We start from the raw sequence: 14,843 nt of genomic DNA on the forward strand, positions 1-14,843 counted from the left end.
TAGTTGATGCTATGCAAAACTAATGTCTAAAAAAATTATTTGTTTAAACATAGCAGAATTTGTTCCACCATGAAGCAGGGGCTTGGGAGGTCACACACCACAGAGCAGTGGGGGCACAGGGAGGACTGTAAATCCAGCAAAGGGACATTGGAAGGGGGTCAGGAACTTTTTTCTAGCTATCTTCATGAAGAAGGGATGCTCCATGGGCACTCACACTTCGCACATGGAGCATGGTGGGATAAACAGACTGCTTGCATCATTCTCTGGTACCCACAGCCTGGCCCAGGTTGCCTCAAGCAGCCCTCTGTGTTCACACTGAGCTCTCGGTGGCTGGAGAAGGCGGCAGGTAAAAGAGGGAGGATGCGACATACCCAGAGTCCCTTTAAAAAAATAATTTAGTCTTCAGTCACTCCTGATGCCTCCTGATGTCTTCTGCTCAGATGTGAACCAGAAACAAAGTCACAACATTTGGTAAAAGAGTGTGCTTTACAGGGAGGAATCCCACAGCATTCACATCTCCTTTGTGAGTCATGTTCTGGTGTCCCTCATCCCGTGCCTTCACACACACTTGGGCCTGGACAAATTGCAACTCCATGCAGCGAGGGAAACCAGGGGTGAGAGGACACTGCAGCTGAGAGAAATCCCACAGTATGGATTCCTCCACTAAGCGGAAAGTTTTATGATCTGGTGCTCGCCCCCGGCTCTGTGCACTGAAGACGGCGTGGGTTGTGTGTACGTGTGTAAGGGAGTTTTCTCCTCTGTGTTTATTTAGCAAAGTGGAGGTCTCCAAACTCCAAAACAGCAGCAACGTAGGCCTCCAAAACACTTGCTCCTCAATGACAAAGTGTGACCGCCTAGCCAGTACCACCAGCGCTGAGAGGAAAATAACTCTACCGTGGTTTTGTTTTGCAGAGCGAAGCCGCCTCCTGCCCAGGCCACACACACAGAAGCGCTGGGGCTGCCATCGGTCACCGCGAGGAGGGACGGGCAGCTGGGCGTGAAGGCCCCGGGAGCCACCCCAAACATACTTTGGATGATAGGCTGCACCAAGCAGCCTTACAGTGCTTCAAGTCTGCTTTTAAAACCATTTCAAGTATTTAAAACCTCACCTTCTTCGCTAAGAACCTGCTATTTATAAGAGGCAGAGGTGCACCAAAGTGCTGGAAAATTTAATCACCTCGAAGAGGACACACGAGCTGAGGCAGACCTCCAAGCTGCAGCTGGGGCTTTCTTCTGTCCCTCTGAGCTGTGCCTGCATATTTGTAATTACAGCAATGTGTGTACAGCTGTTAAATTTTGCCTGCAAGAGCCATGGTAATTGCACTGCTGCATGTGCATCTTCTATGTGTGACCCTTCACTTGACATTTTTTTCAGCTGGGTCCCAAATGACACATTTTGTATATTACTATTTAGTGCCAGTCTATAATTAGAAGATAATTTTTTTCCAGAGCTAATGAAAAGATGCCCTCGCAACCTCTGGACCTGATCCCAAATCCATTAATACATTTCAAGTGATTCTGTTTCATTTTATGTGGGACAGAACAAGAAAATTGAAGAAAGATGCTGCCAAGTATTTCCAACCAGGAATATGCAAAAACTTGGTGAAGAAGGATGAAAGAATTCATCTGTATCTGTCCCCACTATATCCAACTTGGAGAGAAACTGGGAAAATTAAATGAGTAATACTTCCTGAACTATGATGGTATACTGATGGAAATGTGGCTAAGAATTAGCTCCCATGGAAAAATTAAGAAAAATATATTTCTATCATCATAATGAAGACTTAAGCTATTTTTATGAGTCATTAACGCCAGTTTATAGAGCCAAAGGTGGTAAGTGTTGGGATATACTCAACTTCATTTCTTCCCTGTGCATCAGCTTTCACGTGTTTCTTTCCTGATTTCTCCCATGGTGTCCCACCACCATGCCGTGCCACAGCAACTGTCACTGAACATTTGGCTCCCTTCCATTTCTGTACCTGCAAACCCGAATTCCACACGAACAGTAATAGTCCCCAGCAATTCCACAGCCAGTTGTCATCATGGTGCCCAGCAGTACCCTTGATTTAGCATATGAGAGTACAGGTTAATGGCCATCAATCCGAAAGGAGTGCCAGGAGGGATCCTGTAAGAGCCCAGCCACACCATACCCTGCCTGGTAGTGCTGTACCACTCGTCCTGTGTGCTCCTTTCTACTTGGATAATGTCCTTCCGAAAGCAAATAAAGCCCTAAATGCAACAAAAAAAGCAACAAACAGCTGCCATGATGAAGGCATGAAGCATTTCTGGGGGTTTATGGTTTTGGGCATACCTTTATCAAAGACCTACTGAAAAAAAGAAGGCCACTTTGCTGAAGACCCAATTTTCACAGCAAAACAGTGTGAATGGAACATTTTCAACCAGTCCTCATCACCACCATCTGATTAAGGACACCCCAATGCCCTGCTTTGACTGTGGGTGTCCCCACTGGGTCCCCAGCAGGGCTCATGCCTCTTCTCCACAGGCAGAGCCCTTAAAAAGGAGCGTGGGCTGTGAAAACGCCGCCTACCCTGAAAGAGGAATGCATGCCCTGAAGCACAGCATCTTCAGCTCCCTGCAGCGGTCAAGGCATCAGTTTTTTAGATTTATTAACAAGGTAAAACCCGCTCACAAAATACCAAGAAGGCAAAGAAATACAGTATAAATACAATGAAGAAGCACTGTGAAAAGCAAATGCACTTTACATAAGAAAGTCTGGAAAGGTCACCGGAATGTTTGTGGGAAGGGTACAAGTATTTTTCAACTTTGAATAATGAGACCGAAAGGTGGACAAAGAAACCACTGTGCTGCCACCCCAGAGACTGAATAAAAATTGCAACAGACTATGAATCAATTCTAAATCAATTGTGCTCTAATGAAGCGCTCTACAATGCAGATACCAAATCACACACCTCAGCACGACCAGCAGAACAGGGCTGTTGATTAATGCTTTTCTGGAACTTCTTTCAAACTTGAGATCTCAAACTAACATTCCTCTCCCTCTGGACAGCCTTTGTACAAGGAGAGGGAACCTTCCCATGCACAACCACACAGCACAGAAGATTTCAAAGAAAAGATCCGTGCCTGATCTTCTGATTTTTGCCAGGAATCTTATCATTCAGGGTTAATTCCCACCTGACAATTCCCAACAGACCTTACTTAGTTACAAAAAGACAGGAAGTAACAACAGCTCATGACATTTTTATTTTAATGAAATTTAAAAAGGCAGTCATTAGTTATACATACACACAACTGATTCTGTACTTGTTAGTCATAAATATAGAACATTCAGAAGTACAAAATACACTTTATCCACAGCACAATTTCACATCAATATGAAGAGTTTAAACAGATAAGTAACCAAGTGCCTAACCATGACAGAAGCCCATTTTTGAGATTTTTTTTTTTTTTTAAAGACCATTAATCTACACAAAGTAATCAGTGCCCAGTCCTCAGTTCCAAGAAATACACTCTGGTTTAAAGTACGAAAAGACTGACCTTCTACAGACAATTAGATGCCCTCACTTTTTCTTTGCTCCATTAATAGAAACAAAACAAAGCCCGCATTCTCCTCTTCTCACAGCCAACAGCTGTGAAAAATGTGACTCTGGCAAAAAATCACCTGAATCCAAATTGAGCACTGCCAGGAAAAGTGAAAATATCCGAACTAGAAATTAGTCCACTCGATACCTTGCAAACAAAGAGCAACAGCAGTATGACACTGATAAGGCATTAATGACAAAATGGCTGTATTATTCTCGAAAAAAGAGTACACCTATGTATAAAAATATATGTCATAGCAATTGGGTAAATCCAACACTATTTAACACTGTGCCAAAAGTAATTAAGAGTTAAAAAGGCAGTACTGCAAGAAGTATTTACAGTTTCATACTGTACTTCAAAAAAAAAAGCAACAAAGCTACAAATGGAACTATCTGGTTAAAGCATAAACGTCGGTACTGCCAGTAGCACTTGTAATAAGTAATGTGATGAAGTCCCTCTTGTTAAACAGGATTGCTTTTTTGAATAAACGAGTGTAAATATTTTAGTATCTAAAATCTCAATCTACATGCCCACTCAAGGAAATAACTCACCCAGACCATTATTATTTGCAGTTTAAAAATCAAAAGATTCGGTTTCAAGAAACACTGTGTTTGCAACACAGTTCGATCAGAAATCACAGCTTTATTTCCAGCTTAAAAAAACAGGAAAGAAACAAGAAAACCACCACCTGTGAAATTCCGGAAACCGGCAGCCAAAGCGCCAGCAAAAGTTACACCAACGGCACGTAATAAAGACGTCAGCATTCCAAATGCACCTCATAACTTCAGCTATAGTATAAGTAAGTTGCTTTAGTAACCAAACACGTGACAGAAAGATACAGCACAGCTTAGGCGACACGGCGCGTTGTGCCACAAGAACCGGGACCAGGCTGTTGCAGAGGAGCAAGCCACTGACACGACGGCGGCACGCAGCCACGGCAGCGCGGGATGCCCAGCAGCAGCAGGCGCTGAGCTTGCTTGTTCACTTGGCCAGAAGCACGAAGCTGCCAAACTCTTAAAGCTTGTTTAAGCGCTCCCTCCTCGCTGGTTCGGGAAGGGCTGCCCCACACCTCCCCACCTGTGCATGGCAAGGTGCTACAAGGATGTGATGGCCAGGACCGGGCTGGGAGATAAGGAAGGGGGGAAATGAGAAGAAAGCTCTGCATCTGGATGGCAAATGAGGGTGAAAAAGGCTCGCAAGGAAAACCCAAACTTGGTGCTCTCCGGGCTGCCCTATAACAGAATAGCCACCCCCTTTCCCAACCAGGAAGGCAGGGGTGCTCTACAAGATAAGCAGCAGCCCATGCTCTGATGCCTCTGGCATACTGGCTTAAAAAAATAATAATACTGTATGTAGAACAAAACAAAACAAAAAAGGGGAGACATGCTTGAAATTCTGCTAACAGTGCACTTTTAACTGCACAGTCAAATTCGGTACACAAGAAGCCTTCAACAGTAGTATAAAAAACATGATACACTGAGGAAGTTATCATTGCTGATATTAGGAAAAAGAAAGTTACATAGATCTTATTTTTAAATTGAATTCAGGGAACAAAAATAAATTATAAGTAGAGCAGTCTGTCAGGTTAAATGAAACAGAGGAACAGCATTTTTTTCATTCATTTTTCACTTTACAGACAAATGTTTTTTAAAAAATTTTAGAACTGAAATTTATCACGTCGAGTGTCTTCTGCACAGAGATATAAGCTGCTCATCTACTGCTCTCTCCCCTGTGATTAGATCCTACAGAATGCTCCTGATTACAAAATCATGCAGATGCTGACTGTATCCCCCTCCAGCCTGCACAGCATCTCTGCACCTTTTACAGAAATTGTTGAATTTCACTCTGAGGACAGCAGAGCTTTGTTTATCTAATTCAGTGAGCAGTCATTTGTCTGAGCAGCATGGGTGGAAAGGGAGAAGGCTCCAAGAGAATAAACATCCATGTATTTAAATTAATAGTGCATAAGCACATGGCTTGCTTACCTAGGAAGGTATTTTCCCTATCTCTGGGAGAGAAGAGATATGACTTTTTTTTTGTTATTATTAATTTGTTTTCAGCATGATTTTGGTCAGGCAAGTACAGACCAGGAGACCTGAGGCCTCTGCAGTACTGCATCTAGATATATTTAAAAAATTCCTAAAAAAAAAAAAGAGTCCCTAGCCCCACTTGCACGTAGGGTGAGAGATTGGTCCCAAGTTTACCAAGAGAAACAGTAGGAAAGGCTCTTCCTGGACACTGAAAACTACATGCTGTTCTACCCGAGGGCTGGGGAAGCAAATTCATGTGGAAAAGCACCCTGTGGCTACGCGTGAAAGCCGTGTCCCTGTGTCACGTTGGCTGCAGCCCAGCAGCCTGCAGTGCCTTTCACCACGAGGCCTGTCCGTAATGGCTCCTGAACATGCAAAGGCTTTAGGAAGCTGACCCTGTCCCTCTGTGAAGCCTGACTACCACCTTCCAACCTCAAAGGTCACAGAAACCCTGCACACAGGAACTCTGGGCTCCTTGTCCTTTGTGAGCCATTTCTTCTCCTCCTATCCCAAAGAAACAGATAAAAATGTTGACCTTTCAACCCAACCTCTTGTAACTCATCATACATATGAGATACCAAATAAAGAACTTTCTACCACATTTCTGATGAGCGTATGTGGTAAATGACTAGTTCAGGAGGAAGGTGATTCACTTACCTCTGTGGAAAAGCATATAGCATTCAGAATAGTCAGAGTCCTCAAAACACTTGGTAAGGTGAAAATCCCGTATTTAACAGAACAGGGTTAACAGGGTTGAACAGAAGAGATTGCTTGGGGATCCAAGCAAAAATTCAAGTTATCACCGTGTATGCAGTGGACAGGAGTCCAACTGATATCTATTACCAACTCACTCTAAAAAAATTATACACTACAAAACCATCTCACTGCTTGCAGCAAATGAGCTTGAATGATTTCATTGTACTAGGCCACCACCTTGCACTGTTAAAATGTGAGGTTTCACAGTATAAAAAGTACTTCACAGAAAAGAAATGCAGCTAATATAGAAATTACGATCTTGGTGTGTTCATAGTCATTTTTATGAGGCAATATTTTTGGGAAAGCAAGAACAATAGAAATTAAAGCAGCCAGTGAGAAACGTATAGAGTTATAGGCCTCAATTCAGTGCAAAATCAGACTAATAGCTTATGTAAGTAAATGCTTGTTCTGAATAGAGAACCACCTGAATTAAAAGTAAGAACACTATGTGAAGTGATGGAGAATCCTCCAATACCTAAATCCTCCACATATTGTTAGCCTTCTCAGTATGCTCCAGAATGGACCCTATTTAAAAGGCAAAAGAAACCAGTACAGGAAATCACTTCATACAGCACAAGATATACATAAAGTACCAAAATGTACACACATTCAAGTTTAAGTTAGAAAAGGCGGAGCTGAATCTTCTGGTGAGAGAGGCCTACATTATGTTGCTTAATCTCACATTTAAAGTGACCTAAGAACTACAAGAATCAAAGAAAACAGAATATTGTGTCTGCTTCCAGAAACTTAAGCTTAAAGCAAGGCATCGAAATTGAGCGGTAGGCACTGTAACAAGACATTACCTTACCTTTTCTCTGTTAGTCTTTGTTACTTCATTATCTATTTAAAAATTACCATTCAAAAGGAAATATTAGGTATCATTCACATTCAAATATTTAAGACTCAGAGATTGTTTTTTTCAATCAAGCAAAGTTTTTGATCTCTGAGGTAGATGACATTAAAAAAAAAATGGAGCTGTCAATGAACACTAACGAGCTGGAGCTCCTCTGTTGGCACTGACGCACCCCAAGGAGGTAAGAGCAAGCCCTACACCACTATCTGAAATATGAGAAATGCGTCTTCTGGTTTAGTAGCTTCTACAGAAATGCAACACAGAAAAAGCAGAGCCAAAAATACACTGAAGGGGCCTTGGAGAAGAGCTTCCATTTCTGCTTCACAAGCTATTCAGAAAATGGTGGAAACATGCCCAGGTCAGCAAAATCTTCAATGTTGTAATTGCCAGTACCCTGCGTCGGATCCCCCGGCATTGGCAGCATGTCCTGCATGATAAGGAAAAATCAAAGTGAAGTGTCACTTTCTCACACGTTACCCAGACACAAACCATTTCCTCTTCATCTCTTCAGTGTAAAACCAGGAAAGGCCAAAGATCAGATAAATAAGATAAAACCAGACCTCTGCAGGATACTGGGCTAAGGTTTATGTGCTGCTTATGGTTTTGCTGGAGCTTTTCTGTGCTGGATGTGTCAGCAGTGCAGAAGTTTCAGATTGCTCCTCTGAGTAAACCACAGCTGAGCCATCCCATGCTGGTCCCAGGCTGAGACAATTCCCAGTGCAGTGGGTAGTTACACATGGAGAGAAGCAAACTCTATGGCTTCGCTGAGGACAGCACTACATGGGAAGTATGCAACATCTCTCACACTCCTATATCCTACCAAAAGGAGCTTCTGCTAGGTCAGCATGGGTTTGGGGAGTAGCACTCTGTTAGTGAACATACTACTGATCTTCCTCCTCTGAAGAACATTGAAGCCTGGACGTCCACCCTGGCTGACAAGCTGCCCAAGCAGCCTTCCTGCACATGCAGTGGCAGAGGAAATGGCAGAAACTCCTCAGAACAAATGGGATTTCATGGTAATTGCTCCCACGTGTCTTGAGCCAAGTGAGGTCCCTGCAGGAGGCTTCAAAAACACTCAACCTTTCCTCTCCGCCGGAGACTGAAGCCACAGGGAAAAGACATCCCTTGCTGAGAAAACCAGAGTTTATGCTTGCTTTTCCTGTCAGTCTTTACAATAATAAGCCCTTACTGCAAAGCCAAGTTTTGCCATGGATGGATCATTATCCTTACAATAAAACAAAATCTAAAGAACAAATGAGAAAGCTCACCAGATCTGCTGTGTGAAGGAATAACTACTGAGAGCAGCTGTGTACTGAGCAGTAGCCCCAAAATAAAGGAAGATTAAAATCCATCTGAGGTCTCTGTATCATGCTATCAGCAGTAGAGAATGAGGCAGTGGACAGTACTGGCAGTTTCCAAGCTGCCAGAGTCAGCCTTTATCTTTCCACACATTCCTCCCCAGCCAAAGGGAAGTTTTGTTTGCCCCTGCCTGCTTAAATTTCCATCCCTTTGAAGGTATTTCTGTTGCTGGGACCTCTGAGGCAAGGTCTCCTCAGGTAAAGACTGGCAGGGTAGCTCCTCTTTCGAGTTTTGCCTCTCTCCTCATGTCCAGCTAACCCAGGGCTGGCTTCAGGCACAAACAGCCCCAGCAGCTTCTTGGAGGCCTTTCAATCAAGCTCATCCAACTTTCTCATCACATCCAGTAATTACCCTAAATCCCTCGAAATGCAAATTCACCTCCAAGTACTCTGCAGGTGAGTCTAATTCTTCCTTTCTCCCATTTAATCCTTGGCACTCCTTCTCCATAATTTCAAAAAACATTTGCTGGGACACAGCACTTGCCTTAGACACAAAAGCAAGATGCTGCTTGTGGGCAGCCCTGCATCTCTGTGGGCAATCGAACTACGCTGCTATCAGCTCCACTGGAATTATCCTGAAGATGCTTTTGGGTTAAAATACATGCAAAGTTGATTAACTTTGCTTATAGAGAGATATAACAAATCTATCTTGCCTTGGCCATGCAGCACGAAGATGGGTAGTTATTCTAGATGCAGTGATGTTATTTGTTCCTGTGTGAATGAACCATGGCCTCACAAAGGAACATTTTCAGGCTAATTCCTCTTCTGCAGCATTCCTGAGAGCAACTGAGCACGAGCCCAGTCTTGCAGACAAATAAGATAATGAGGTGCCCCACTTCTAAACCTTGCTTGGGGCTTGAGCTGTCTTTTTTTGTACTTATCTGCATTGTTTTGTTGCAAGTTGTCTTCATTTAATTTAAAAACAAGTTACACAAGGACAGCAACTTTATAAGCTAACTTATAAAGACCACTCCATCCATTGTTGAAGGCCAAAAATAATACTTGATGTTGCGAAATCAGGTAGCTGAAGATTATTTGCCAATCATCCAATATCTGAATGGATTTAGCCTCAAAAACTCATTGGGTGCTTTCTTCTATGCAGCATCAGACTCCTTTCCTGCTGGAACTATCCAGAATTAGACTGATGTCTAATTGGACTTGACTGGGATTTCAGAGGTCAGCACCAGGGTAAAGACAACACTCTAGGTGGAACTATTTTATGGCTTCTCTGCAAAATACCTACGCTCTAAGTACAGGCAGAAAAAAAGAAGGGAAAGCAACATTTTAAATCACCAAAGATGCTGTTCTTTGGCAAAAAAACAGAACTATCTCAGTTGTAGCTAACACCAGCCCCTAGCAATGCAAACCCACAGCAGCACACAGCAAGAGGTAATTGCTCCAAGCCCTGCTAGCCCCAGAGCTCATCAAGAGCCATGGTTATTCAAACTGGCCATAAGAACTTGTTAGAGGGACTTTGGGCTCAGTGAGCTCTCCTCACCTGGAACACCTCCGTCTGACTGGGCTGCGGGTGCGAATGCTGGTCCCCACTTTGCTGGTTGTGATGCTGGCTCTGCCACTGGGACCAGACTTCGGATGGTCTCCCCTGGAACTGGCCGCTGCTCTGGCCACCTTCAGCTGGAGGAGGAAAGAAAAGGCAGAAATCAGAGAGCAGCTCCTTCAAAACACTGACCTGCTTTGGAGGCTTCATCCGCTGATGCCCATGTTTGCAAATGCCTCTCCAAAAAAGCACCCTGAGTGCCACCCTGCCCCGCTGGGTGGAAGCCAAAGGCAGTTTCAGCACTGATGGCAGGGTGGGTGCCAACCTGAGAGCAAAGCTCACTGCCCTTGCTGCACAGACATGGCAGATGAATTGTTAACAGCAAAATGTGCCATGACGCCATAAGCCAAGAGCAGAAGACAATTTTCAAGCATCCCTCTGCAGCTTTGTAGGCACAAACAGAATCATTGGCCATAATTAGTCACTAACATTTACCATTTCACTTAAAAGCTAAGCAACCTGCAACATCCAAATGCTGTCTCTTTAAAAGACTAATCCTTGCTGCAGCAGTGGGTTACCTGCACAGTTACCTGTTTATCTGAGAAGCACACTTTCAGATTTTGTAAACAGATGTAAAATCAGTAAGATCAACAGGCAACAGACTTGCTGTATTAAATGCAGACACTGCTGTACTAAATGCAGAGTGCTGTGCTGGACTGTCACGTTCGCCAATATTACAGATGCAAAATGATTTATTTAACAGGCAGCCTATAGCAAATTATTATCCTGTTCATGTGCTGATGGCTTCTTAAAAGTCTGAGGCCATTTAAATTTCACAGAAAGTAATGGGAACAACACGGTTTTATGGTAAACACACTTAAAATGATGACTTTGGGGAGATGAGTTTTTTCTAAACAGTATGCCAGAAAAAAACATGATGCCACACACATTAATTCAGTCACTTGTTACACATACACTTTTCATGAGCACAGTCACAACTCACACTTTAGCTGAGCTCATTTTACCCTGTACTTATACAGGTTGGCACAAGCTGGCCCTGAACTTAAATTTTTTTTTGCATAATTTTCTTTTTCTTATTTACAATATCCCCTTCTAAGAATTATTTAGAAAGCTTGCTGCCAGGCTTACACTTTTCCTCTATTTTTTCCCCCTCTCTTTCTCTCTTTTTTTTAATAGCCATTTCTACTACTTTTTGCCTGTCTTCCCAATGCTGCGAAGAACCAAGCTGCGTAGATCTGGTTCTTCCAGATTACCAGCACCCTCTGCCAAAGCTGCCAAATTTCCTGCACCAAATTTCCACACACCACGTTATGCCACGTCTCTGATAACCAGATCCTATAATGTCAAATCAATCCCTATCCCATAGTCATTGCTTTAGCGAATAAAGGAACGCATGCTTAATCCTGTCTTTTTGACTACCAGCTAAGCCATGCAAAACAGATAAAGTGAACATTTTACAGGAGAGTAAACAAGCTGTAGTGACGTATTTCTATCACAGCTTAAATAGATAATTATAGTTCTTCCCTTACTGACATTACCACAACAAGTAATTCAGCTGACTCAGAAATCCTACAGTCACTCTATTGGCCAAAATAAAATTCATCTAAGTTACCCTTTAAAAGAAAGCTGCAACATTTGTTTTCTCGGAAGAATACGTTGAAATTAAGTCAGTGAGGCAAATGATGCTTCTTTTCAGCAAAACGGTTACTGCCAGCCGGAGGTTGAAGACATTCGTCTTTCTGAAGGCTGTGTTATTAATAGCATCCAAACTGATGTAGGTCAGGTAATGTTTCTCATTAGGTGAAAGGGTTCTTGCCAAGTAGCTTAGGCCTGAAATGCAAGGCTGTCTCATAAACAAATGTACAAAGCCTAGTGGAAATGAAAATGGAGTCATGAATAAGCTCTGTGGGAAGAGCTCCATTTCACTGCACTTATTCTAAGCAATGCAGCACAGGTCTGCTCTCAGAGAGGCTGACCTGCAGCAGAGCTGCTCCCATGGTATTCTCAAGAGAGAAGAGAAAATTACACACATTAGCATGATGCTACCTATGCTTTTTGCAGATTATTATCAGCCAGCAACATCATCTTTCATGGACTCCATCTGTGCTTCTCACTGACAGATCCATATTTCTTTTTTTTACTCTTTTAGCAGCACTGTAGGTACAGAAAATCCTGTGTCCAGCCACACTTAAGCAAGCCATCTCTGGACAATGATACTATGCAGTCAGGGAAGTTGAAAAATTGAAGGAATGTAAATTTGAACATTCCATGTAAGTAATCTCATTAGAAGTGAAAAGAGACTGAACCTCCTGGCCACAACTTGTGAGGACATGTACTAGTGATGTAAGGAATTCTTGAATCTATCATGACACAATTTACGGAGGATAGAAGTACCCTCATATCACAAAACGTCACAACATTCTGAAGTCTACTAAATGTAGAGGAGAGATATCACGGAGGGACCATGTCATCTCAGTCCACCGTGCTCAAGAGGAGAAAGCAGAATCCTTTTACATCCTAGGCTTCCCAACCGACTCACCAAAAGAAAAGGTTGGAGGATTTTAAACTACGTTACTGCTGGAGAGTTTCCTTTTTATGTGCATTTCTGTGCTACCTCATTTAAAACTTACCAAACCCTGCACTCCGGTTTGCTAAGCTAGAGTAGGCATTCCCACTTGGAGAAGAGGTGGCAGGGCTGGAAAGAGGGCTGTACGATGATGGATCAGCTGGGTAGCTGTGACTTGTTCCAATCCCAAATGGAGATGACTGAGCCTTCCCAGACTGAGACGGAATTTGCTGAGGAATAAGGGAATAAGAAAGGAATGAGTTTTATTGTTGAGGAGCAGCACAGCAGACTCACATTTTAACAAGGCAAAGCAAAGACTTAATAAATTCTGCAGATGCAAACGGGCACATTATCCCCATCTCAGCCATGTTTAATTTCTGTCAAAGCCAACTTATTGCTGCATAAAGAACACAACAAGCTATAAACCAACACAGCTCTCCTGCTTATTAACTTGCATGTACTCAATAACAGAGCTACTTGCAAAAACATGATTTCCTTCGCCTCTATTACAAGGATTAATCTCAAACTGAACAGCTACTAAGACTTCACCTTTATTTGCTATGTTTTGATTTTGCAGTACCACAGTAAAATCAGTTATGTGAATGTCTTGTAGAATATAAATTGTTTTCAGGTGATTAGAGTCTTCAGTGCTTGGGGGAAACTGGCCAAAGAAGCTTCCAAAGCTCTCTCCCTGCCTAAGAACTACAAGGAGCAAAGTTATTTTGCCTTGTAAAAGGTTTGGGAGGGAGTGTGAATCGCCAGGGAATAAACAGTCTAACTTTGATTTAATTGTGCAGCCAAGTTAGTTCAAGGGTATTAAAAAACAACTTGGTGTCATTTTCATCTACATAATGGCATTGTCATAGGATCTCCAAGAATGTAAAACAAATGATTAAACACCGCAAGACTGCTTTGAGACATGTACATTGAGACTAAGGGAGGTGAAGCGCCTCATCCAAAATAATGTGCTAAAACAACATATAATGCTACAGATAAAATCTGCTTATAAACTCTTTCCCATCTCCTGCGTCGCAAACAAATCCAGCAGTTCCAAGAAAAACTCACTGCCTAATCAGTTCCACAAATAGAAGTTAAAGGTGATTACATCTCTAGATACTTTTAATGATGTGCACTTTTATTGGCAATCAATGCGCTCAAGTGAAGCTACTCTCTTAGACAAATGCAAGGGACCTGGGGGAGGAAGAGAGATCCCAACAGGCATATAATATGATGGAGATGCTATTAAGCCTTCAGCTCAGTTCCAACCTAATACATCACACATTTCGAAAGGCTTCCACAATGACAATGAGAGCATGATGTGTTACTTCTGCAAGGCTTAACTCTATTTGTTTAGGATGGATGAATGAATTCCAATTTCCCCATGCTCACATATAAACTCCGTTGACTTGGACAGAAAGAGAGATGAGTAATTTTTTTACATCATTTTTAGCATCCTCCATATCGTTCCAAAAAAAAAGTGTCAACGTTACAACTATATTTCGTTAAGCAGGTGTAACAGAATAACCATGGCACACTGAGGGCTATGCAGCATCAACGTGATTAATGTGGAAATAACTCAGTTACACAAAAAGTGGGGTGCCCACCCCACCATGCCATTCTAGCCTATTAAAGAATGGAAAATCAGTGATTAAGACCAGCATAAATAATGGATCAGACATGGTAATTTTATATTCTTTGTCTTTAACAGAGTTCTGACACATTTATTTCTTGTTACCCAGAACAAGAGGTGATTTCTGGGTTAATGCAGCCCTGATGTTATTGAAGGGGGGCATTTCATTGAAAGATGTGCCAACACATCTCCTCCAGTACACATAACACTGTCAGCTGCACCAGGCAGGGTTAATGGAAGGGCAATGGACTAAGTAGCCTCTGCTCCAAATTCATGCCTGGATTTGTATGTACCACTTCCAGGTAATGCTGCTAACTGTGGGTAACATTGCTGGGGGCTAGACCTTGGTCCAAGAAAGAGAGAAGGAGTGAGCTTAATACTAACGCACAGCAGCTGTCCTCTTTTATTTCGTTCAGTGCACACATACAAATAAATGCAGGAGACCTCTACTGGGATTTATGTCAGTACAGTGACTGCCGCTATTATGAACACTATTACAAACTAAATGCAGTTAGACATAGGGCTGCTGTCTGAAATTATTATAACCTGTCAAGGAACAGAAGTGGAGGA

At 42.5% G+C, this 14,843-nt stretch overlaps 1 protein-coding gene across 15 annotated transcripts in view; it reads right to left on the bottom strand.

Annotated features, from left to right (window-relative positions):
* Positions 1-3,199: 3,199 nt before the first annotated feature.
* Positions 3,200-14,843, bottom strand: part of ARNT2 (aryl hydrocarbon receptor nuclear translocator 2) — a 114,037-nt gene continuing 102,393 nt past the window's right edge. For all 15 annotated transcript variants that reach the window (XM_072043463.1, XM_072043462.1, XM_013106565.5 and 12 more), the window contains 3 exons: positions 12,708-12,873; positions 10,057-10,193; positions 3,200-7,627 (listed from right to left, as the gene is read on the bottom strand). In XM_072043463.1, coding sequence (XP_071899564.1) covers positions 7,529-7,627; positions 10,057-10,193; positions 12,708-12,873 — 402 coding nt within the window. In that variant the 3' untranslated portion in view covers positions 3,200-7,528. The remainder of the gene's footprint in view (positions 7,628-10,056; positions 10,194-12,707; positions 12,874-14,843) is intronic.

This window comes from Anas platyrhynchos, chromosome 11, assembly GCF_047663525.1.
Source record: "Anas platyrhynchos isolate ZD024472 breed Pekin duck chromosome 11, IASCAAS_PekinDuck_T2T, whole genome shotgun sequence".
NCBI lineage: Eukaryota > Metazoa > Chordata > Aves > Anseriformes > Anatidae > Anas > Anas platyrhynchos.